The 25,853-nt window shown below is 41.0% G+C and overlaps 2 protein-coding genes across 2 annotated transcripts; both read left to right on the top strand.

Annotated features, from left to right (window-relative positions):
- The first annotated feature begins 1,112 nt into the window (after positions 1-1,112).
- Positions 1,113-11,690, top strand: UTP6 (UTP6 small subunit processome component). Its single transcript, XM_038157460.1, has 19 exons — positions 1,113-1,283; positions 1,369-1,453; positions 2,077-2,118; positions 2,203-2,295; positions 2,437-2,484; positions 3,257-3,320; positions 3,752-3,870; positions 4,363-4,440; positions 4,862-4,943; positions 5,932-6,013; positions 6,634-6,815; positions 7,445-7,524; positions 8,250-8,327; positions 8,473-8,652; positions 9,455-9,535; positions 10,255-10,364; positions 10,444-10,510; positions 10,794-10,866; positions 11,421-11,690. The coding sequence occupies exons 1-19, from the start codon at positions 1,192-1,194 to the stop codon at positions 11,576-11,578; spliced, it is 1,794 nt and encodes a 597-aa protein (XP_038013388.1). The 5' UTR covers positions 1,113-1,191; the 3' UTR covers positions 11,579-11,690.
- A 2,210-nt stretch (positions 11,691-13,900) lies between these two features.
- On the top strand, positions 13,901-17,784 carry COPRS (coordinator of PRMT5 and differentiation stimulator). The gene is made up of 3 exons (XM_038157461.1): positions 13,901-13,985; positions 14,478-14,729; positions 16,712-17,784. The coding sequence occupies exons 1-3, from the start codon at positions 13,901-13,903 to the stop codon at positions 16,879-16,881; spliced, it is 507 nt and encodes a 168-aa protein (XP_038013389.1). The 3' UTR covers positions 16,882-17,784.
- The last annotated feature ends 8,069 nt before the right edge of the window (positions 17,785-25,853 follow it).

Raw genomic sequence — 25,853 nt, 5'->3', positions numbered from 1 at the left:
AAAAACTTTGACTGTAAAGGGAAAAATCACTCACTTTTTTTTTGGCTGTTACATACTAATTCTGTGCCAGAAGACCTTAGTCTGCTGCGTCTTCCGCTTGTACCTGTTTTTTCAGAGACAAACACCTGCCTTTTCCCCCAGGAAGGAGCGATGGCTGTGACAGGGTAGGTTTGGCGGTGGGGTTGGTTCTGTGGCTGACCAGCTCAGTGACAGCAGTGACAAGTCAAAGCTAAGCAGCAGATACTGCAGTGGATAATATGCATTTAAGCAATTTTCACAATAAATTATCTCCCATCTCAATTTCTATTTTCTGGAACATCCTTAATCTCAGAAACAAAAATTTACTGTTGCCTGGTTTTATTGTTAATTTTCTCAGAATCATAGACCCATGGAATGTTTTGGTTTGGAAGGGGCCTTAAAGATCATCTAGTTCTAACCATCTGCCATGGGCAGGGACACTGTCCACTGCACCAGGTCTGTCTAACTGCAAGCCCTGTCTAACCTGACCTTGAACACTTCCAGGAATGGGGAATCCACATGTTCTCTGGCAACCTGTGCCATTATCTCACCACCCTCACAGCAGACGATTTTTTCCATCAAAATCTGGAAAGTGGAAAGAATGAAGGTGCCATGTGAGACAAAGAGCCTTTTATCCTGGAGGAATCCCACCAAGAAGCAAAGTGCTGGAGCAGTTCCAGGCTGATGTCCCATCACCGAGCCTGGCCAATGCCATCGAGTTTAGCTGCAAGGCTGGTGCCAAGAGAATGATGCCACACTGTTTTCGGTGATGTCCAGCGACAGGGCGAGGAGCAATGGCTGTAAACTAAAACACAAGAAGTTCCAGCTCAACGTGAGGAAGAATTTCTTTCCGTGGAGTGTGGCAGGGCACTGAACAGCTGCCCAGGGAGATCGTGGAGTCTCCCTCTCTGGAGACATCCCAAACCCATCTGCGTGTCCCCTGCTGCAGATGACGGTGCCTGGGCAGGGAGCTTGGACTGGGCGATCCTCAGAGGTCCCTTCCGACCCGACCGAGTCTGCGGAGGCTCTGCGGGTCTGGCCCCGCCAGCCCGGCAGGGGGCGGCAGAGGGCGCAGCGGCCGCGGAAGCGGCGCGGGCAGCGGGCGGAAGCGGCGGCGGCCGTGCCGGGCCCTGCTGAGCCGTGCCGGGCCGGACACACCGGAGCCTCGCGGCCATGGCAGAGCGCATCGAGCAGCGGCTGGAGGATCGCATCCCGGAGCTCGAGCAGCTGGAGCGGGTCGGGCTCTTCACACACAAAGAGATCCGGTGAGCGGGGCCGGGGCCCGGGCGGGCGGGTGAGCGCACGTGGTGCGGCCGGGAGCGTCCCGGCGCTGATCTCCCGTTCCCGCAGGGCTGTCCTGAGGAAAGCCACGGCTCTGGAGTACAAAATCCAGCGGAGAGCGCTGCGGAAGGAGGATTTCATTAATTACATCCAGGTAGGCTTCATCGAGCGGGAGAAGGGAACAATTGTCGGTGCAGACCCAGCTCCGTTAGACCCGGGTAGTTTTGTAGAGACTCACGTTGAAAAAAGGTCAGAAAACGGAGACCCCCTCCTCACCTGGCCCCTGGTGTTCACCTGTGAGCAGCTGCTGGCACCAGGGTATGAAGCGCAGCCAGGAGTTAGTGCCCGAGTTTGGGGTCAGGTTTCTCTAGTGTTGTGACCTTTTCCTGTAGTTACTTGTCTCCCCAGGGATGTAGAGCCCCCGGTTCCCTGATGAGTGTAGTTAAGCGGAATTAGTAAGTTCAGTAATAGGAAACGATTCCTGAAAGGGTGGTTGGCGCTGAACAGGCTTCACAGGGAATGGTCATGGCCTGGAGCCTGACAGAGCATAAGGAGTGTTTGGGCAATGCTTTAAGGCACAAAGTGGGATTGTTGGGCTGCCCTGTGCAGTAAATGTAGAATTGTAGTGACCCAGCCAAAAATTACTGCTTATGTTTTCCTGACTATAATATTTATTGTACACCTGATTATCTATAACAACCTTGATGTTGTTTTTTCTCGCCTTGCTGTTATGTGCCTCCACATTTGCTGTTAAATGTTTTTTTCTTCCTATTCTAGTATGAAGTTAATCTGCTGGAACTGATCAAGAAAAGAAGAGCAGTAAGTTTGTCAGCTGTTAAGAGTGCAAAATACTTTATGCCAAATTTTCTATTGCAATAAAATTAGTATTTTTTTCCCTCCTAGCGCATTGGATATTCGTTTAAGAAGGATGAAATTGAGCACTCCATTCTGCATAGAGTCCACAGCCTGTTCAACCGAGCTACAGGGAAATGGAAAGTAGGTTTATTTGTACTGAGATTCAGAATTCTTTTTTTTCTGTATGCCAGGTCATTGTACCAAAGGTGTGTTGTTTGCTGGTCAGTGTACACGTGATTTTGTATGTTGTGAGGTTGATGCTCTTCTTTTGATTTCCAACAGGATGATGTCCAGCTCTGGCTTTCCCATGTTGCATTTTGCAAGCAGTGGGTGAGTTTTCAAATCCTGATCTTACCCAGGTTGAGACTGGTGCTTATTCACGTATCTGAAACTTGATTTAAAGATAAGGGTACAAACTTTACTGCTACATGCTCTAATACTGAAATTATTTTTATGGTATTGTTGGAGCTGCTTGGGATTTTCACTGATGTATGTAAGCGTACAGTTTGACTGAGAGTGAGTTAGTATGAAATTTGATGCTTCCAGGGGCAAAGGTGAGGCTGACTGCATTAAATCTGGAATACCAGTTGGTTTGTGAGAACCGTAATATTGGTTATACCTTCTTTGGAGTGAGTCATTCACTTGTCTGTGAATTGTGATTTTGTTCCAAATATTTATTGTAGTGACCGTGCTGAAAAGCCTAATTCTGTCAGTTTTGTACTTGATAAACTTAACTGTGCAAGGCTTCACATTATTACCATCATTCAAGTGTTGTCATTTCTGTACTGAAGAAGGTGACCAAAGGAAAATACAGTCTCTTATCTCAGAACAGGGCAGTGAAACCGTGGGTTTGGGACTTAGCAACATTTGTTGGCTGTGTGGTTCAGAAATTTGAGTAGGCCATGCTACTCTAATGTGGTGACATTTAAATGCTGGTTACTAGTGAGTAAATATGAGAAGCTTTCTGCTGTAGGTGAAGTAGCAGAGAAGCATATTTTTCTGAGCAATTGTTCTACAGCTTGTAGCCTTTCCTACTGAAACTCTGGTGCTGGGGGTTCAGTTCAGTGCCAGAGGGGGTGAAACAAAACTGCTTCTTTTACAGAACGCAAAACATCAACTCAGTAAGGTGTTTTCTACCATGTTGGCCATTCATTCCAATAAACCAGGTAAATAGCACAATGGTGAGTGCTGCATAAATGCCTCAGCATAGATTGTCTGGTGTTGGTTTGGGTTCTTGTAGATCTCAGTTCAAGCTGTTGGGCTAAAGTTCCTACTCTCTGTTCTTTGCCTTGCTGCTGCTTCAGAGAAGGGCTCTGACAGGGGTTGTGCTGAGCAGTCGTAGAGGGATGTGAAATAGGTCAGGATGACCAATTCCCAGGTGGACTGGGGACTCAGTAGATGTAGAAGCAAGAGATGTCAATTGCTCATGACAGCCTTTTGGCTTTTGAAGGCATCATTAGATCTGTAGCTAAACCAGATTAAACTTCCTGGATCTGCCTGTCTGCTTTACAGTTTTACCTGGGAGATAATCAGTCTTATTCTGGGGCTGAGCTCATGTTGAGCAGTTAAATAAATTTATTTGTGTCACCTATTGCAGCACTGTGGATTATGGCAGCAAAATGGGAAATGGAGACACGACTGTCATCAGAAAGTGCCAGGCACTTGTTCCTTCGTGCTTTGCGCTTCCATCCAGAGTGCCCCAAACTTTATCAAGAAGTGAGTTCCTGTTTTTCTTCTATGACCACTTACTTGTTCAATCACAGCAAATCAATTCAGCATGTTTCCCAGATATGTCTGGGACAACTGGAGAAACTTGTTTTTCCATCAGCAGGAAAATATCAAAAATATTTTAAAAACCAACCCCAAAATTCCTTTCTAAGGCACTATTAAGCTCTGCAAGGACGTAGTTGTCAGGCTCAGTCTGGCATCCCCAATCTTTGTTGAGGAACTTGGTTTTCTTTGGGGGGCAAGTTGAGGTTTAAAGAAGGCTAAAAAATTATCATTGCTACCTGTTGGAAATTTCTGTGCAAATACACAGGGCAGATAGTGGTAGGTGCACAAATCTTCAAAAACCAAGGCTCTGTGACATGTGAGGGATGTGTCAAAGTCCTGATTTGTATCTCCTCAGAGCTTGTTTTACCCTGTTTGTGGACTCAGATTTTTATGATTTATGCCCAGAGTAATTTCATTTTGTTGTCACTCTTGCAGTACTTCAGAATGGAGCTTATGCATGCTGAAAAACAGAGGAAGGAGAAGAAGGAATTTGAACAAGCAAAGATGGACCTGGTAGGTCAGCTAAACTTAATTAAGAGATATTGTCTGCTTGTGTATTACATGTTGAAATTCCGTTTTGGATTAATGGTTTATTTGACAATGGCTTAGAGGAAGATTTTGTTCATGTCCTGCACCTCTGTGGAGCTTTTCAAGTATTTGCTGAAGCTCAGCTCTAATACTTCATACATTTATTTTTATTTTTCATTTGTAGAATCTTTTGTTACATTCCCCAGTCTGAAAATTAACAGTAATTTCTGGAAAGTAGTAGTCAAACTTCCTACTTCATTTCTTTATAGTTGACTTGTACAAATTACATAAAAATAGACATGCATGAAGAAAAACATTAATATCTTCAGATTTTTCTTTCCCTGTTTGCAAAAATGTTAGCTGAGAAAGCACAATAATTTCTTCAATGATATGCTTGATATTTCAGGAGGAATTCAATTATTCTGAAGAAATTCTTAATGGGGAGATGGCTCGCATAGTCTACAGGGATGCTTCTCAGAAAATTAAAGGTGAATTAACATTTCTTGTACTTATTCATTAAGAAAATTGTAACCTTTAACCGAGTTCTGCAGTAGGCAATGCTGATAGACTTGGCTTCACTGAGATCCTTTTTTTCAAATACACCATTTTTTTAGTTGAACCTATTAAATGCCAGAGTATAAATTAATGGTAGTTCTGATTGCATGTCTTTCCTGCAGGCTGACATCTCTTCCAGCACAACAGCTTTCAGGCTGAAGAGGCCTAGTGCTGAGTTACAGCCTCAAACTTGATTGTTTAAAAAAAGAAAACTGAAGGGCAGTTCAGAGTTGCACACTTTTTTTACTTTGCTGAACATTTGATCACAACTAATCAGCTACCATGAGTGGCAAAAAAATAAGAATTTGGACTGATAATAAACCAGGCTAAATTATTTTAAATTAAGCAGGCTTGGTAAAAATAAGCCATTTTATTGAGAGAATTGGGTAAAATAACTGCAAACTAGTAGCAGATATCTTTGACTGCTCATGATAGATGGGGATATTTTGGAAGACTGGGCAAAATACAATAACAAACATTGAAAATTAGTGGGGGAAAAGGACATTAGAGGAAATTTCAGAAAGAGTTGGTTTAATTTAATTTTCTGGAGAAATACTGGCAAAGAAAAGGCATACAAATGATTTTGTAAGCACCCAAAAATAGTGAGTAATGGCTGGTGGGGGTTCACAATGATCTGATTATGTCCAGTCATGTCACTTGGCATTTCCAAAGGTAAGTTGTGGAGATACAAGATGGACACAATTCATGGACATCTATTTTGTGCTGCTTTGGAGAGATCTGTCCTGAGTGTGAAGCATTTTGTGTTTTCATAGTAGAATCAAGTGAGAGAGTAGAGGAGGTGCTGATTAAATTTGCACGTGGAACCAGGCTACAAAAATGCAAAGTGCAATTGATGTAATATTTTGAGGAGTTCTTCAGCAAATACTCCACTTGATACTTTTATCTTCTCTTGAAATGTAGGTGTTGAGTTCCAGCTGGCTGTGCTCTCTATTGCAAAGCTCTTTGATTTTACCCAAGATTTGCAAAAAGAAATCCTTGAAAGGTGGGTTGTGGCTTTGTGTTGTATTTTTATTTTATTTTGGTTTGGTTTTTAAGAAACACATTTTTGTAAGTTAGAGTTATAACTTATAGTGCATTGACTGGACTTCCAGAACTAAAGCCTGTTCCTCCAGGGAAATAGTGTTAAGGCTTATGTGAAGTCCTTTAGGAAAAACAAAAGCATGATCTTTAGAAGAGGATACTTGGATCTAATTTCAGAAAGGGCTTTAAAAAGCTGCTAAGAAAATTGAAGTAAAATACAGTTGTCACTGAATAATTAGTGCACTTAGTTTCTGTAAATTCATTGCAGGAACTGTGGATTTTCCTGCTTTACTTTGGTGGGGTTTTTGCATCTTTTGTTTCTCCAGTTGTTCCTCTCAAAAGAAAGATCTCTCTTGACGGCTCCCTGTCTGTTTCATGTTATTTCAGAAGAATATCCATACTAAATAATATTTTAAAAAGCTAATATTTTGTCTTTCTCTTGTGGAAGAGAAAAATATTTTTCTTCTGGCATTTGATTACTTAGCAATTAACTACATTTCTGTAGCAATATAACAACCCTCCTAAGCTTACCTGCAGGTAAGGAATGGTGGCTGTGGGCTGTTACAAGCATGTTGTGTTCAGTTTGCAGGCCAGATATGCTGATGAACCCCTGACGTGGGACTACATGGCCCGCCGGGAGCTGGAGCTGGGGTCTCTGCAGCCCACAGAGCACACCACAAAGCAGAAGAAAGTCTCAGAAATGGCTCAGAGAGAGGAACGGTGCTGTGCAGTCTTTGATGAAGCTGTGGGAGCAGTCCCAACAGGTGAAATGTTCTGCCTGCATTTTAACATTTGCTTCTGATACTTGAGCAGCCTGTAAAAATCTTGAAGGTGATGGCAGGCTCTACCATACCTAAGAGAAGGCAAGCAGTTCTTAGATGCTACCTCTTGGGATCTATTTTATGTATTATTTGGGTTATTTTCCAATGTATATATGCTCTTGGAGGAGCTGCTTAACTGAAAATGTGATATGTTGCTGGTCAGCTGTGAGTAAGAAATGGTTTTGAGTTGCCAGGGGAGTGGATATCCAGCTTCAGCCTCTGGTATTGTTCTTACTTGTAAAGGAGCTTGTCAAGGGACAATTTGTGGAGTGGTCTCAAATTTGCTGCTGTACAGCCTTTAAAGCCATAGAATAGTTTGGGTTGGAAGGGATCTTTAAAAGTCTCAGCTGAAGAGCTTGATGCTCTTTACCAAGAGTCACTGCCTGCAGCTTGGACTGCGGAGTAATTTCAAAGTGTAATGTTATAAATCTAGGGCCTCTCTTGTAATACAACATTTTAAAACAAAGTTGGCATTTACACTTTATATCACATTATTCTATTTCTTAAAGACAAATATTTGTGGGAATTCTTGTGATTCTGTGAAGTGTGATATTATGCCTTTGCTTCTACAGAGGACATGTGGAAATGCTACATCACTTTTTGCTTAGAGAGATACAACAGAAAAACCAACAGTGAAGAATTAAAGCAAAAGGTAAAATTTATTAGGAAATAATTCTAACAAATCACCCCTATTTTTATTGACTTTTGTAATAGCTCAGACAAGAAGCAAACGTATTTTGACGTTTTATCAAAAATACTTACCTGTGGCCATCATTAAAAATAACTTAATCTCCATCTGGGGGAACACTTTTACTGCCAGGCTTACCGGTGGCCTGCCTGGACATGATTAACCTGGACCTGATTAACCAGCCTTGTCAGTAAAGTACAGTGACCTCTTTGGATAAAAGCTAAGACTGCAAACTTGTTAATCATGGAATCGTGGAATGGTTTGCGTTGAAGGGGATCCTAAAAATTCACTGACAGGTCCTTCAAACCTCTGCTTGTTCAAAGAAGAGGATGAATAAAATGTCTCTTGTAAATAAGTCTGAGCAAAGTTTGGTGCTGGCACATTGGTAATTTAATTATGCTTAGGTGTGACTCAGTGAATTAATTAATTATCCTGTGCAACTTGGTTCCCTAGTATTACACTAAAAGAACAATGCAATGTTGTTCTTTGGTCCTTAAGGAAGAGAAATAAATGCTCAGATTTCCACTTTGTTTTGGAATGTTTGCAGGTACCTAGAGCATTAGACACATAATGTGTAATTAGATTTTCACTGACATGATACACAATCCAGTGGCGTTCTTGGAATGCTAGAATCTAGTATATATAGGAATAATGCTTGTTTTCTTTTTATTCTTCTCTGTTGGTTTTAGAGGCTGGAGAGGACACTGAGTGTGTTCAGCAAAGCCCATGAGTCCAATTTGCTGTCAGAAGCTCTCTACAAGCAGTGGGTAAGAACTGACATCGAAGAAAAAGATGCTGAGGCTTTCCTGCATTATTTGTGTGCCTGCCTTTGCCATTTTGAGTAGACACAAAGATGAACTGTATTGGTTCAGAGCCCTGCTTTTTAACAAAGCTGTGTCTGCTGCGTTTTAGCTTCAGCTCTTACTGGACTCCAGCCTCTCTGAGAAGGCTGTGGAGGTGGCAGAAGCTGCAACCAGGCACTTCAGCCAGTCCGTGGAAATGTGGCAGATGAGGCTGCAGGTGCTGATCCAGCTGAAGAGGGATGATGTGACCCAGTGTTTTGAAGAAGCCATTAAACATGTGAAATCTAAGGTCTGTGCTAGTTTAATGGACTTGCATGCATTAGTCTTGGGCCAGAAACCCCTGATGATTGGTTGCTTGTGGGGTTTTTTTGTGTTGGTTTGGGGTTTTTTTGCTTTTTTATTCTTTTTTTTTCTTTGTTGTTGTTGGTTTGGCTTTTTTGTGGGTTTTTTTTTTGTTGGTTTGGTTTTTTGTTTGTTGTTTTGTTTTGTTTTCCAGGCATGTAAAGTCCCTAACCAATTTTAAGGTCAGAAATAAGAACTTGACGTTTCACATGCAAAATGCATTCCCGAGTATTAGGGAATTGTCAATTCACTTAAAATTCACATGTTTAAAATCTGCACGCTTACAGTTGACATTTTACATATTCTCCTAGCAGCGAGCTGCTGTTTGTGTCTTAATGGAAAAATGTGTTTCCCTTTCTTCACTGTCTAATACACCTGTGTGGTATTTCAAGCCTTGAATTAGCAGTGTGATCTCCTGCTCTGTTCCTAAGCACAAAGAGTGAGGGAACAAAGGAGATTTCTTTCCTTTTTTGTTCTTGGAAGTCACCTCTGTGTACTGCAGTGCTCAGTGGCACAGAACTTGGTTCTTGTCCCTGGCAACACAGCTGTCCAGCTAAGGATGATTTATCAAGTGAGGAAGGAAATGAGAAGTGATTTCAGTGTGCAGTTCAAAGTTGTCTTTCCAAGAGCTGTGTCCAAAGGGTGATTTTTATGGCAGGTAATACAGAGCCTGATGGCTGTGTTGCTGTCTGTTTCTGTGAATCAGAGTCACTGTATTTCAGCCATTTGATTGTTTGCTGACCTTTTAGGGCACTTTGCCATTGTGGACCCTCTGGGTGGAATGGAGTGAGGGCACGAACAGCAAGGAGGACACAGAAGCTCTCTACCAGGTACTTGGCTAATCAAAATCTACTTTTATGTCTGTGTCAATAAAATGGAACAATGTGTGTGGATGGAACATGCAGCAAATGCTTTATACTGAAGTTCCTTCATGGATGTGCAGATATCAAAGAATTTCAAGCCAAACTATGTGCATTAAAAAAACCAGTTGGACATAGATTTACAGGCACAAATATCATTCCTGTGTTCTAAGGCATATGGATATTTGTTAGCACAACCAATGATGGACTCCTACTTTGTGGTCTAGAATATTTGCTCTGTTTTCAGATATTTATCTGAGCATGGAAAAGAAAATTTTTTAATTTGTGTGAAAACATCAGTCTTGTTACAGAAAAGTCAAGATCAGAATGAGGACTTCAATCTCACTTTGGATTTCCTCAGTAGTGTAGGGCAAAACATTTTCTCTTTGCCTGGCATGTTGGGTTGTGGTTTTTTTCCCTCCCATTTACCACATAAAACATGTATTTCAGGTGGGAGCTCGAATTCAGCTGTTCGTAGAGTATTGCAAAACCTTCTGCATGAAGGGGTTTATGGAAATGCCAGTTCCAGCTATATAGAATACTGGAGGAGAAATGTGTTTTAGACTTAGGAGATCTCCTTTGTGTCAGATGCCTAACTAGGGAGAAGCACTAACTGAGCCATTTAATTGTAGGTTATGTGGTAGGTTTATTTTTTGTTTATTTGAGGTTTTTTTCCTTTAAACTTGCAGAGATCCTTACATGCCACAACACCTGCTGAATCTGTGACTATGAAAGAAATGTATCTTGACTGGACTTACAGAAATAGTGGTTATAAGAAAGTTAAAAGACTCTTTACGAGGTACAATATACCTTCAATCTGATTATTCTAGGGTGTATGTTAAAAGTCCTTAAGTCTAAAGTCACTTATTTTATTTCAGTCTGTGTGAAAATCGTCCATTTTCACTTGACTTCTTCAGGAAGATGATCCAAATAGAAAAGGAGCAAGTAAGTTGTTGACTATCCAATTAATGATTTGTATTTGTAAAACACAGTTCTAACTTGGGATTTAAATAGGAAGCAGAGTAGTGGTGCTAGTCTGTGATCAGTTCATGTTTGTCCTCTGCAGTTGATTCACTGCATGTGATACAAACCCAAGTTCCATGGTAACTAATCTTCAGCAGTGTGTGTGTGTAATTGCCATGACTCTCTTCCTTTGTCAGAATCTAATCATGCTGCAGATTCACTTCTGTACAAAATCAGTGGCCTTTTAATACCTTCCTTTTTTTAGGAATCCTGCAGAATGCTTCATCTGAGAGAGTACTATGAACGTGCCTTGAGGGAGTTTGGTTCAACAAATACTGGTAAGGGGGATTCTGTTTTTTATTATTTATTCATTCATTCACTGCTGCCTCTTTTATTTCCATCCATTTCGAAAGGTATCTGTTTGTTCTGCCCTTGTGCTTGCTGTCATGCAGTGGAACTTATTTCTTCTATGCCATTAAGAGTAGGAGACTGCAGGGACCCTCCACTGTCAGCTCAGGGCCATTGGCACTGGGATGGCTTCAGCACAATTAGTAGCAAATCACTGCTGGCATGAGATGTGTATCACTTTTAATTTGGATTTATGAACAGTATGGAGCTATACATTTATAATCAAGATTTTTGCAATATTAATTTGAAGAAAGTATAGCTCAATTATTGTTGTGTTATTTCTGCAGACATTACTGTTCCAGCTGGGAATAGAACCCAGGGTTTCTGCTCCTCAAGGTGCAAAGGAGATTTTAGTTTCACAAAGTAAACCCTACTGCATTCATATTAAAAGAGACTTAAAAAAAGAGTTTCTAGTTAGGCTTGCTGTGTTTATTAAGTAATATCTAGTCAAAATCTAACCAGAACTTTCACTTTTCTTTTAAAGACCTTTGGCTGGATTATATCAAGGAGGAGCTAAGTCATCCCCAAGGCAAACCAGAGAACTGTGGGAGCATTCACTGGCGAGCTATGAAGATGTTGCAGGGAGACCTGGTGGAAGATTTTGTTTCTAAATACACTTTATTGCAAACTGGACATTTATGAAAAACTATACATAGTTACAACACGATTGTGCATTTTTAAACTTCTTTGTACAAAGGTAAATATGTTCCTGGAATTTATTAAAGTTTACCTTTACATTTTATATGACAAAAAAGAATCATCTTCTCTGTCGCAGTCATTTCTGGTGTTGATTCTGCCAGGGGCAGGTTCAAGAGCACAGTCAGAGGAAGCAAACCTCTGAGAGTGTTTTCATCAAGACTTCTGAGAGCAAACTCTTGATCATGCTTAAACATTCAGGTAGTTCTAGTGTATCGGTTTTTACACTCTGGAAAGCTAATATTACAGCCCCTAAATGCAAAAAACTCAAACCAAATCCAGTAGAAACTACACCTGTGGGTCATCTTTTTATCTTATGAAGTTGAATCATGAAAGGTGAAACACTTTTCATTAGGTAATTAGAAATCTGTAAAATTACAGTATTTATTGCTTCCTAGCCTTGAAATAATCTGTAATCCTCATGACAAAAAGAGAAACAGCCTCTGCAGCTACCTTGTATTGGTGTTTGCATCCTGAGAGTGATGAAGGGTAGAGGGGAGCTGAGATCTGTTAGCAATGTCCTTGAGGTGAGAGTGCAGAGCTCTGATCTACACTTCAACTTTCTGTCTACCATGCCTAAAAGCATGTAATGTTTTTTGAAAGAGTGCTGTCCTTGGCTGTTTACAGAGCCACAAACCTGAGAAATCAACATAAATGCTATCCTTGGACCAACAGAGAAATGTAGGGAAAGTACAAGAACAGGAAGCAAGTGTTGCTTTGTGCAATTTCCTGCTGACTGAAGGGGAATAATATAATGACAATACAGGGAAATATTTCTTGATTTTGCACTCAAGTAGAAATTGCAGCTCCTCTCAAGCAATGAATTCCAGTAACTTAACTAGCTGGGAATAAAGTTTGGAGCAGCAGTCTAGTAAGATTCCTCTTTCTGTGACCAGATCTGAAGTACACCCTGCTTTTGTGTTTCCCAAGCTTTTAGCCAGGCCATCTCTATCCCCACTAGTTCTCTGCCACTTCATTGTCTGACATTGAGATTTCCTTACTGATAATCTCTTATACCCTCCCTGCCCCTTATGCTGTTACTCCCGCTCCTGAACCACTTGCTTCATCAGTTGCTCAGCTATAAGTTTTTTAATTGCAAAGTTTGGAGCTTTTAAAGTCCAACAAAGCTGTTAACTCCATCATTTCAGTAAGTGGGCCCTTTTCTGTCAGCTGTTCTGGTTCCTCGAAGAACTTGGCCGTTCTCCCCCGGGATACTCATTCCCTGCAAGCACATGTGCTTGACACCTGCCACGCACAGCTGTTCAGCCAAGGTGCTTCCTGTCTCTTCATGTTCTGAGCATGCTGCTACCACGAGGCCGGAAGGAAATTGTTACCTTTCAGCAAGGGGAAAACTCCACCCAGCCATGAGAGGTATTGATACTTTATTTACGACTTCATGAGTGAAAAGATGCTTCTCAGAGCTCTTATGCCCGTGTATGTCTCGATTACGCGGTGGTGTTGGGTCACGGTTGCACTCGATGATCTCGGAGGTCTTTCCAGGCGAACTGGGGCTGTGATTCCGAAGCCGTGCACGGTGGGCTCCGCAGCCAGGGCACTCTGGGCGGTGGCGGCGTTGCAGGCTCCGAGGCCGGAGCGGGAGCAGACGCACCGTCCCGGCCAGCCTCAGCCCGGAGCCGCACCCTGTCCCTCGGGCACAGCCGCGGGCCCGCCCGGCTGACGCTGCCCGGGGGCGGCGAGGGGCGGCGAGCGCCCTCAGGCCGCGCCCTGCCCTTGGCCACCGGCGGCCGCCCCTGCGGGCCCCGGCTTCCCGCGCCCACCGCCGGCTCCTCCTTGTTCCACTGGAAGTGTGAGGAGAAATCGCTGTCCCCTTCGCTGTGCGCCCCTCGGAGCAGCTGAGGGTTTTCTCCTGCTCACCGCCCATCTTGGTCCAGCCCCTCAGGCCTGTTGGAGGGTCCCGCTCGGCTCCCGCAGAGCGGTTGATTCAGTGTTCGTGCTTTTTCCGTTCCTTGTGTCTTAATTGCCTCTGGTGCTTTCACACTGTGCTGCCGTTCTCAAAGGGGCATGATTTGGGTCGGGGTTGTGAGAAGATGGGCTGTTCTGTGGTAGTGTTAATGCTAGGGGTGACCGATTTTGCAGCAGCAGAATTAGCTATTGCTCTGCAGATTTTCCTTCTGAACTGAAAGCCTGTTTGTTGTTAAACCTCTGATTCATCGAGGGAACAAATGGAGACGCTTGGGAACACATGGGGTAGCAGTTTCATGAGCAATCAGAACTGCTACTGCATTCTTCAAAAATGTCTCATAGGTGATGGCTGCTACCTCTGAGGCTGCAAACTCTGAGGGGAAACAACTTCCTATTAAGACAGAAACTATGATCTGGAGGCCCAGAAAAGGTAGGACAAAACAAAGTAGGCCACAAATATTGAAACTTGTGCACTACTTGAGAAATCTACTCAAAACCTTTTGGTGTTGCATGGGAAATGCCTCTTTACTTACTGCGCCAAATTGTTTCCATGTAGATATTTGTGTATGCCTAGGTACATGAGTAATTAATCAATATTACTTTTTTTTAAAAATACCTACAGGTGAATGTGGTGAAACAAGACTGCTGTGTCCTTTGCCCTAGTTTACAGAGTTATTTTCCAACAAGAAAATCCTGATTTGCGCTGATGCTGTGGTGCAAGGCTATGTCCACTCTTCCCAAGCATCTGAAATGTGAAGCAGCCCTGTAGTGATATTACATGTATAGGAAACTGCATGTACTACAATAAGATTAGTAGTCACAAAGTACATTTGTGTACCTCTCTCAATTACTGTGTGCAGAACACTTAATTGTTCTTGTTTAATTTCTGAGTGTACCTGTTGGTGCTTTTTACTGATTTTAGAAAGTTTGCTGGAGAATATTCCAAATGTTCCTGATGGCAAGTCTGAAGAAAGTGAATCTGCTTCTACTTCCCCCAATGAAGGTGATGTCGGTGGCTCTACTGATGAGGGCTGGTACAATATATATGCTGACCTGGATGTGTGGGATAGTGAAGTTTCCAATGTACCTGAGTCGTCAGGGCAGCAAGATGCCTCTGAGCATGAGGTGGAGGACTGGGATAAAGAATTGGAGGAGTCTACATGTGGTCCGTATGGTGAGTACGCATTTACTTGTTCTTCATTTGCGTTTTGGATAGTTGGAGGTAGGTGCTTTGCAGGAGAATGTGTTTAAGTAACTCCATGTTCTATTTTGGCAAGCAATTTCTTGTTGTGTTGACCTCCTGGATGTGTAATGCACAATATTGTTGTCAAATACAGGATTTAAAGGTGGTTGTGTGGAGTTCACATGAAACTCTTGCGTGAGCAATTGAATTCTTAGGGAGTGGCATGGTAAGGAGGTGAATTCCATGTTTGTTTTGAGTTTCTCTGGTGAAGCAACTTTTCAGTGGTGTATCTTTGTTATTCCGAAGCAGAAGAGAAAGGTACATGGTGTGCTGGAACTAACGGTTTTTTTGTGTAAAAATTCTTCAAGAAAATTCAGGATTGTTCATTATAATGTCTCTCTAGAGCATGGAGTTGTTTGGAACAGTGCTCAGTGACTGAGTATGGTTTGTTGCATTTACTGTACTTCTTTGAGTGGGTTTTTTGGTTTTGTTTGTCTGTTTGGTTTTATTGAAGCTTGATCCTCCTGAGTATTTGTGCACATGATCAGTCCCATGGACATAAGTGGCAACAAATAGGATGAGTGTCACTCATACCTTTACAGTTGAATTATTCCTTCAATTTGTAACTTGTTTTTATGGTGATTCACATAGTAAAGAGTCTCAACCTTCCATTGGCGAGGCTAGTTCTTAGCACAGAATGGGTGGATGGAGTTTAGCCAGCAGTGACTGATAACCTGCTGTGTCTTTGTTGATGCAGAATAGTACTATTTCCATTTTCTTCTTATTAATGTGTATATTTTTGTAATTAATATAGTTTTCTTTTCTTAGGAAATATGTTCCTTTTACTCTCATAATTAAAATAAACTTTTGTATTTAAATTCCATTGTTTGGTAATGGAAGAAAGTGAGAAAGTTTTTTCAGCCTTTCTGTAAAACCATTCTGATTTTAAAATGGAAATACAGTATTGGTTTTTCACAGTGGGTAATCTAAGAAAAAGACTGTTCTCTTTTTGGAGGTTTTCGTTCTCTACCATTCTGAGCTTTCATTTTAATCTCTTATATGCTTAATTTATGGAATGCTTTGAATTTTGTACTGGAACTGTTCCTCTTTCCGCCTTTATTTAACTTGTTCATCCCACTTGTAGCTCTTTAAATCCTCACAAACTAAGGCAGCTGTGATTATTGGATTCCGGTCCTTCTGAGGGATGCTGAGTACAGGTGTCTGAATTGTTAACTTTTAAAAATACAAAAATGTGCTTGGTTGGTCACTTAATGGCTTTTTAAGTGTCTTAAGCTCTTGCTGTGATGGCTTGTTTGGCAGTGCTGCTGGAAGGCTGACATGTGGGATATTGTGCTGGGTCCTCTGCTCCTCCATGCTCTGGGCTTTTTCTTTGCTCGGTGTCTGCTGGCTAGAAATCTTTATGCTTCTGTTAAAACACTTTGCCCTATTTTTGTGCTAGATGGGTTAAATGCAGGCCCATTAGGCTTAATTCTAGCCTAGTGGAAATTGTTGTTCCAAGACAGCTTTTCCAGGACCCCACCCTCCCGTTCTGTCAAGTGACCCAGTTCTTACAGGGTTTGGAGGACTCCTCATTGGGATGGTGTTATGAAAACAGCAGCAAGGGGGAAGGCAAATAAAAGTAATAATTTCATGAGCCTTTTATTCCCAGAGAAGATGTGAAAAAAACTTGCATATCTTGTAAGAGATGGTGCCAGACCATCTAAGTCCCAGGTACATCAGTGAGCTTTCTGGAAAACTGTTTTGTCTGTGTGGCATGAACCTTCCTTAAAATGAAGACATTGGCAAATTCAGTTTTCTGTTTGCCTTTTATGAAGGTCTAATTAATGACTGCTGTCAGATCAAATTGAAATAGTGAACTGGAAGATGCCATAGATCTCCATAATAACCTGCTGCACTATTCCACTACTTTCCTGAGTATCTCCCATGGTTTAAATATTTTATTTTATCTTTAGATGCTGACGATCTCTCCGGTGGAAGCTTTGAGGAAAATAATCTTTTCGGCTCATATGTATGGAAGGAGGATTGGTTTTACAACCCAAGCTGTCACCACACACCTTGCCTTGTTTTTCCACCACGAATTAGAACAGTTGAGAAGGGCCAGTTTGATGATGCTGATGAATGAGGTTGAGTCTGGTCAGAAGTAACTCTGGCTTCTGGTATTGGATTATGTTCTTCAGCAATTGAGCTGTGCCAAGTCCCTTGGCTTTTTTGCAGAGTTGGGCCTGAGGCCAGAAATGCGACACCATCTCCAAAGTTTTGCTTAGACTGTTTCTGAGCTGTTCATAAACTGCCCTCCCTTGCTCTGGAGACAAGAGTGCAGGTGCTGGGTGTAAGGAGTCAGAGCATTTATGGAGGTTTTGTTTGTATTATATAGATCTATGTTGCTAATTAATTGCTTGAGGAGAAGTATTTAATTTCTAAACTTCAGCTTGTTTGCCAGGCTTCTGTCAGTTTTGACATGCGGATTCCTGTGTTTTTATGCAACTTTTAGTTTTATTTTCTTTGGATTTGATGCTGTCAGATTGGTTTGGATAGCTTTAAAAACTCTCTCTCCTTCAAGCTTGTCTGTTGTATTTTCATATGGTTCTAAAGTCCATTGGTGATTCTTATGCTGGTGTTTAACAAAATCAGTTGTGGTGAATACAGAACAAGTTGTTTTGTGTTTATTTTTATGTATTTCAGCATAAAGGAATTACAAATACATGATACACATTTTGCAAATACATGTGTTGATATATAGGGGGGCATACTCCATCCAGTAGGAATGCTGGGTGCTTAAGGCTGCCTCCCAACAAAGATTGCTCCACATCAGACCTTCTTGTGTATGGGCCTGTTACCCTAGAGTCACACAGTTGTTTTTATTACATTCTCATGCAACATCAAATGTACAATGACAAAGAAAATATCTCTGCTTATATATACATATATTTCAGCATATTATCTCAGTGTCCTGCAGACAGTAGTGAATTAAGGTTCCTGATGCTGTTCTGCTGTTTGTGTTGTGGCAGATGAGGAGATGAGAACACAAAATACCTCCACAGAGTCCCTAAGAGAAGTAGGTGGAACTAGAACCATATCCTTCTCACCTTTGCTCTGGAGTTAAAGGAAGTGTTCTCAAATGAAGTATATAAGTGGATTGGGTCACTGGTCACCTGAGTAACAATAACTTTTTATGTGCTCATGTTTCAGTAAACACTTTTATCTCAAAAACATTGTCATGGCTTTGTGTTTAGACACTTGACTCAACTGAAGCACTGTACAATGTGGGTTTTTTTGGTTTCCTTTTTCTCTCTTTTTTTTTTTTTTTTTAATTATCCAGTGTATGAGACCAAAATAATTCATGCACTAGTTTAGAAGGAAGAAGTGAATAACACAGTGATATTTCTTTAATATTTTCCTAGAGAGTACAGGAGAATAAGCTTGTGAGACAAGAGCTTTTCTTTGGGTACCTTTCAGTTCCTGGTTATGTTTTGATACCTAGCAGTCAAAGCAGAGTGGAAGCATAGTGTTGAGGCTGAAAAAAGGAGGGCCTGGTCTTTTATTCCCATGTGATGGAGTCATCTAGGGATTAATATTTCCAGCAAAACTTCCTCAGTTATGCCAATAACTGGCTCATCATCTTAAGTGAAAAAGTTGATTTGCAATTATAAGTGCAATATTCATAACGATAAATTGAGTGCAGATTACTGTTGAAGTAACAATACACCAGTAAATTGTAAAAATTCCTCTGAAAGCTCACTGTTTCTTTTGTGAGCCTGTTTATGCTGTGCAGGCCTGGCTGTGGATGACAAGGCCCAAGGCTTCCCTGCAGAGGGCAGCAGAAAATTGTCTGCCCTGCTCCGTGTGCGCTCAGCAGTATGAGCTCCCCGGGCTGGATTTCTAGCGCTGATAGCAATTTAGATCAGAGTTCTGCATTGCTCTGTTGTTCCCCAGTGAGGCTCATTCATGGCCCTGATTAGTTTCTAATTTTTTTTATTTCACTCTGAAGTTATACTTGCTGGACTGAAAAATTTCTCCCATGGCTGAATGAAGAACATCACTTGACTTCAGGCTTAATATATATTTTTTTTTTTACTATGCTTGTGGGAGATATCCCACCATATTCAATAAAGATGAAACTAATAGAATTCTGTGGAAGCAAACCCATCTTTTGTAGAATTGTTTTATAAGGATAACCAAAAAGTCTTTGTAACACTGATTGGAGTGATTTTTCTTCCTGTATTCTTCCTGTACAGTTCCAAAATTCCATCATTCCTGAATCTGCAAGCCATTTTCCATGCACTTTATAAATCACAGTGTTTTTCTACCCTCTATCTTTAATTGCAATCAGTCTTGTCTTTCTCAAAGGTCTTATTATTTGAGGAGAAATTGTAGTGAATGGCTGCCTTGCTAAGCTGTTTGTATTTTAAATGACTGTAAACTTTAAAGATTTGTTTTCGGATTCCATTTAAGGTTAAAACTGACACCACCCCCTCCAGCTTTGGAGAACCAGGACTTTGCAGCAGAGGTGCACTGTTCTCTCCAGGGATGTGTGGGCAAATACAACTTTGTTCAACTTAGCCCTGCTTGTTAGGGCAGGGGCTTGACGTAAAGCTTGATCTGAACACTCTCAAACTTCAGGGGGATTAGAAAACCAGATGCAGGCTTCTCAGAAAGCATCTGCCTGGGAGGATTTGAAACCAGGCTCAGGATTCCAGTGTTTCTGCACTACAGAGTGTTTCAAATTCCATTGTGAGTCTTGCACCAAGCCTGTTTTGTGTTGACACAAGCGTGTCATTCTAGGCAAGAATATTTGCAGTTAAAAACAACATAAGGTAACAGATGAGCCAACAGTTCACACCAACAGTCAACCCTTCTACCTGCTCACATTATTAGAGGGAACAGAGTGCCTGTCACAGGACCAAGATCATAAATCTTGGAAGAACACAAGAAACACATTGGCAGTACATCAGCTGGAAAACTTGGAAGTGTCAAAGATTGCTCAGTTAAATGCTCATACATCTTTAACAAGATTTCCCCTTTCAAAACTCTCAGTGTAAGATACCATTCAAATAACTGAGTCTCTGCTCCAGGTTAATAGGTTTGCTGGGTTTATGGTGTGGGAGTGGCTTAGGAGTGTGGCATAATACAGTGGCTCATGAGAACAGGGTAGAACTTTGAAGCTGCCCTTGTTTTTCTTCTCATTACCTCACTTTGTAGGTAAAGATAATGACACCAGCCAGTAAAGTACTTCAAATTTGCTGAGGAAGAGATTTTGTCTAAACAGTGAGGTGCTAATAAATGAAAACAAAACAGAGTTTTGTATTTTCTTTGAATATCCAGCAAAGAAGTGAAAACTTGTTTTGGGTGCATCTGTTGTTTCCTTTGAGACCTACAGGGAGTGATTTGCAAGAGGAAATAATTGTAGGAAATGTGTTCATATTTCCTGTTGATAAGGTAAAGCACTTAATTCATACATCAGATTGAGACAGTGTTTCTTGCTTTTTATATAACCACAAAATCCAGCCCATTTCAGTGTCTTTTAAAAAAGACACTGCTGCTTTGCTTGTTGTTTTGTCCCATCTTTTAACTGGTCTGCTTTCACTTTTAAACTGAGAGAACGCCTCCACTGTTGGGCACTATGTGAATAATTTCACAGACTAAAGGAAAATGCTGATGGCAGCAGCTCATCCTGACCATCTGTTGCACCCAAGGACAGCAGTGTAAATCCCTTTGTAACAAAGGTCATTTTGTGAAGCTGGGTAAGTCTCCATAGGCATGGAGAAGGAACTTGTGATACTTTACCCTCTGTGGTTCTGTGTTCCAAACAGAGACATGGGAAGCTTGAATATTAGAGGATAAATTAGTGGTGGAGTTGTTAGTCCTGGAGTACCAGCTGCTCATAGCATAGCTTCCTAGCTCGGCAGGAGAAACTAGAACCTACTAAAAAAAGCAGCAAAGCACACAATCCCAATAATTTGGTTTAGTGATGAAACCACTTCCTTTAAACATTTGGAGTAGATCTTCACCTGGTACAAACTTTGGCAGCTCATTACCCAGGCAGAACCTCTCTCCCTGTATGTGCCCCTATGCAATGCCTGTGTAATCTCTCAATGAAAGCTCATGTTCAGTGTTTCATTACTGCCGTGTTTCATTATTGCTTTGTTCTTAGTATAGTGGGCTTTCTTTATGTTACTTTTAGCTGTATTGATCTTTACTGAGAAAAACTCATGAATGTGGTTCAATGGCTGCATTTATTTCTTAGCAGGCTGTGTTAGGTGGGGTTTTATCCACTTTGATGATAGCTAGTTTCAGGACACGTAGATGAAATCAGCCTTGGAAAGTTTACTTCTATGATTCAGCAAGTCTTGATTCTTTGGCCTGAATTCTTTTAATCAAATGTTTTCTGATGTGCCTGCAGCTTCTACATTTAATACCTGGAAACTCTTTTCATTGTATGATGCAGGAATTTAAGAATGAGTTATATACATAAATTGTACGTATTTGTGAGCCTGAGATCTCAGTGTATTATTTTATTTCCTTCAAAGTAAAATAGTGCTTAGTCCTCCTGGAGCTATTGGTCCTTAGTAAGACACATTGAGCAACACATTTTCTGTGACATCTGGGGTAGCAGAGGATGCCAAGTTTTCATTGTGCTGCTTTGCAATTTTAATCAGTGTAGCTACTGTGGACTCTTATGCCAACATTAAACAAGTTATTTAGTATTTCTACATCTACCTCAGGAACTACTCCAAAACATTATTGTTCTCACTGAGGAATTCCTTCGTTTGCTTAACACATTCTGAAAAATATCAAATTATTTTACCTCAGATAAAGTAATATAATTTCACCTGCAATCTTCATCCAGCCACCAGAGTAAATATGCCACATTGTAATATACTTCTGGCTGGCTACAGTTGGTTGGGAATTGTGTAACTCCCTGTCCCATGTTACATGCCCAAATGTTTCTGGGGAAGCAAATAGGTGTGACTGTGAGATTAAAAACAGGACCTATACCCCACAGCAGACAGTACAACCTCCTACGATGCAACTACAGATCCAGATAGCAAGGTAAGTCTTCTAGCTGAGCAGGTCTTCACAGTGTCGCTGACAATAGTATGGTAGAATTAGAATAGCAAGGCCAGAGGAGAAACTGATAGTTCCACCAGAAGCGTGGGCAACAAATCAAAGTAATTCTGTACAGCAGTCTCAATTGTTGCATTCTCCTTAACACGTAAGGGAAGTTTGCAAATTCTGTTTCAACTGTAGTTAGCTCCTTAAATCACAAACTGAAGCAGGACAAGTAATCTGAAATGAATGCACCAAGGTGGAGTATGCAAGTAGCCACATGCTGAGTCAGCAATCCTCATTGTCTTGTCTACCATCCCTACTGGATTTGCTGGAATACCAGACTCCCCTCTGTTCTCAGCGTTAGTTTTATCAGTACCTTCAGTTCCATGTTCTTCAAACAGGTCATTATTTTCCAGGTCTGAAGCACCTTTTACCTTCTGTTTTATTTAGTTGAAGCTTATCTACATCATTCAGGCTTGATTTGTTTGATTGGGCCTCCAGCTCTGCAGCTTGCCAGGCGTCTGGTCTTTTTAGTGGGATTGGTCAGACAATATCAAGACAGATAAATATTTCTCAGGCTGAGACTGCCTGTCTGCTAGATAAGAACTACATTTAGTTCTATTATCTGCACTTGTGTTAGTAAGTGGATTAGGTTTAATTTGGTCCTTTGGAGAGAAGCGGGCAAACTGTTCTTCAGACAGATCTGGGGTTTGGTGTAAGGACAGGCTTTGTGATGTGGTCTGTAAAGTGCCTTGTAGCCCTGCAGGAATACTTTGTGTGGCTGGTTCCTGACTGCAATTTGGAACACTAACTTTAATGATTGTGCTTCTAATTATGTACAGAGGTGAATTCTCAGATGAAAGAATGGGGAGTTGCATCATCTGTCCCATTAAGTGCAGCAGGGTTTCTCTTGTGCAGGGGAATAACTGCCTAAAACTGGCACCTGATAATTGCAGCAAGGAGTTGCTCAGGAAGGGTTTCTTAGGCTGCACCAGGCACCTTCCTTCCCTCCACAGCATGCAACTCTGATTGAAGGATGTCTTGACTTCTTAAATGACCCGTGTCTTTGTCATGGGTTACATAACTGTCATGTACCTTTATTGTCATTTTTCTCCCCCCCCTGCAAGGGGGAAGGTGTGAGTATTTGTCCAGCATGTGGCAGGGTGGCTGGTGAGTGTTAGAGGATTGGGGAAATTGGTAACACCCAGCCTTTGTGATCCTGCCTGCCTCCAAACAAAAGGGCAAAGTTCAGTGTCCTGCTAATGGACTTAACTGTCCCATGATTGAGACTCCAGGTATTTGGGAAATGGCCTCGTTTGCTACATATCCTGTCAAGTTTGGGTTAGTTATTCCCATTCAGCTTACCTAGATATTGGATATTGCTAAGGCTTTAATGCCAGCTTCCACCACAGTTCAGTGCTCCAGGCTTGGCAATAGGATTTCTCTGGTTTCAGGGCTTATGTATATGGTTTGTGTTTCACTTACTGCTTGAATTTTCCATTTTGGAAGGATTCTTTCAGTTTTTTTACACAATTTTGTACCTATTGTCTGCTTCTGCCGGGGGTTAAATTTAGTTTTTGTTTCTGCCTGTAGTACAAAGACCCAGCAACTGGTGCCAGGTAAAGGAAAGAAAAATGTTCTCTATTACGGCAGCGTCCACCTTGTGTAACAACTCGAGGACTGTATCAGCAGTGAGTGTGGGAGGAGGCTGCAATGAGGCAAATATGGGAAAACACAGAGGGTGCAGTAACTGTGCTCATTTGTACAATGGGAGTGTGCTTCAAGTTTCATTTGATTGCTTCCTCTTTAATTGAAGCCTTGCCTAATTGAGCTGAGAGCTTTCCCTTCTCCAGTTCAGAGTGCTGTGTGTCCTTTTTCTCTTTATTTGCCGTTTTGCCTTAGACATGACACTGATGTGAGAGGAATATTTATTTTTAGCTCTTCTTCCCATGATTAATCCGTGCAGGTTCTGCTTGACAGTTCAACGCTGTTTTAATGATGTAGGCAACAGCTGTTCTCTCCATGTCTTATCAAATATCCTCCATGTTCTAACATAACATAATAACAAAGAAGTTTCTTTATTTTTGGCTAGTCTGAATTTCCGCCCAGGAGATCTCATTGCATCTTTTCATGGGGACTGCAATCTAGGAATAGGTACTTGTGGCTGTATAGGTAGATTCTGCTTTAAACAAGTAAGTATGAATGAGGATTCAATACCCATTTTATATGGATTCTGTTGTTACACTTAGGATGGCAGGGCTAATATTTTTTAACAGCTCAGTAGTTTTAACTGTTGTCTTGTTGCTTTGGTAAAATAATGAGTATACCAATCTGCTTTGCCATCAGATGCTGTAGGGATTATTTAATTAGACTAATTTCTGTTTTCATTAACACTTCTATTAACTGTGTTTTAATGCTACTGTTTACAGATTCTTATTTTGGGATTTTTTTCTATATATTTTCTCTCATCCTTTTTGTTGACCGTTTACTATCATAAAATTGATACTATGGCAATTGTCTGCTTTTACAGGAGATCTCTCAGTGATATTATCTGACGAAATGTGGTGCCTGCACTACTGGCAATGGTGTCCTCTCATTTCCATGGTCCCTCCCAAAGCAGGGTGGCCTGAACTAGAGCTCTACTAGAAAACTAGGACAGAATCCTGTGAATTATGGCAGTGTTGGCATGTCTTGAGAGACCAGAACTGTGATAATGGCACGTATCCCAAATTCCTTATGACTTCATGTTTTCTGGGCTGATTTTAAGATCTGTCAGAGATATGGTTTTTGGTGGAGTCTGTCATGTTTAAGAGTTATCATAATTATCCTGAAAAAGTTCTGGATTTGTGAAATAGTTGCTTGCTTTCAAGCTTTTTACAGTCAGCAATATACATCAGAGGAATGCAGTTTATTCTTAGGCCTGGAAACTTATTCTACTACCTAAGTGCTTAGTCAAATTCACTCATAGTACATAGCATGTTTTTCTTGCTTAGCAGTCTTATCTTCAGCAGTGAATTTAAGAAAGCCTTTTGCAGGTGGATCTCATTCTGATATAACATTCTGCCTCAGCTCAGTGGCAGGTTTATTCATTAGCTTTCTATCCATAGAGTTGCATACTTTTAAAGTAACTTGGATATTTAACAGGATTTGGATGACAAAGTATTTCAGCTACTCTTAACAACTTATGAGTTAGTCACTACAGAACATTGCCTGCTCTGTCTTCTAAAAAATTGAACATTGGCAAACATTTCACTTGGTTTATTAAAAAATGAAATTGTCAAGGACAATGACAGCAGAAGTAGAAACCATGTAGCAATTTTTTTGTCAAGGCTGATACAATGATTATACTGGGAAGAGAATGATGTTGTAAAGCACCTAAGAGGCCACTACTTGTAAATGTGAATAAATTCATGTATTGAAAAGCATGGGTCTGCTGGAAAAAATGGTTTGAATGCCAGTCTGCAATTTGGCAAATTAAATATCTATGAAAAGGTATATTGAAAATTACAGTGTTGCTGTGGTTACCAAAGCTTTCTTGTTTCCAGGACTGCAGTGCATTTCACTTCAAAGAAGAATCCCTTTCCCCCCACTTCTTTAAGTAAAATCAAATAGAACTTTCAGAAGTGCTTTTAATTTTTATGCATTAATTGGTGAAACTTGTTGCCACAAAGAATCAAAACCCCAGAAATATAGCTGTCTCCAAAACATATACTTCTATTTCACAGCATCTTTGAATTAAATCTCATAAAATTGTATTCTTTAGTGCTGAACTTCAGAGCAGAAGTGACCATCCTTTGGCTAGGAGGACACTGGGACTCACAGCAACCCACTGAGTATGCATAAAACTCTAACAAATGCTATTTTGGGTGTCCTGTGTGTGTTTGTATGAGTGGCTGATGCCCAGTTGTTCTTCAGATTGGTTTTTCACTTTTGAATATTTTTTGCTGTAACATGCTCCTTTGAGTAGTAAATGAGAATGTTTAAGGAGGGATGACTTTAATGCTCAAGCTCTGCCATTATTGTTCCATTAAGGTTCGTTTCCTC

The sequence above is a fragment of the Motacilla alba genome, chromosome 18 (assembly GCF_015832195.1).
Source record: "Motacilla alba alba isolate MOTALB_02 chromosome 18, Motacilla_alba_V1.0_pri, whole genome shotgun sequence".
In the NCBI taxonomy this organism is placed as follows: Eukaryota; Metazoa; Chordata; class Aves; order Passeriformes; family Motacillidae; genus Motacilla; species Motacilla alba.
The sequence above is the reverse complement of the archived record's forward strand: the minus strand, read 5'-3'. Positions and strand labels throughout refer to the sequence as shown.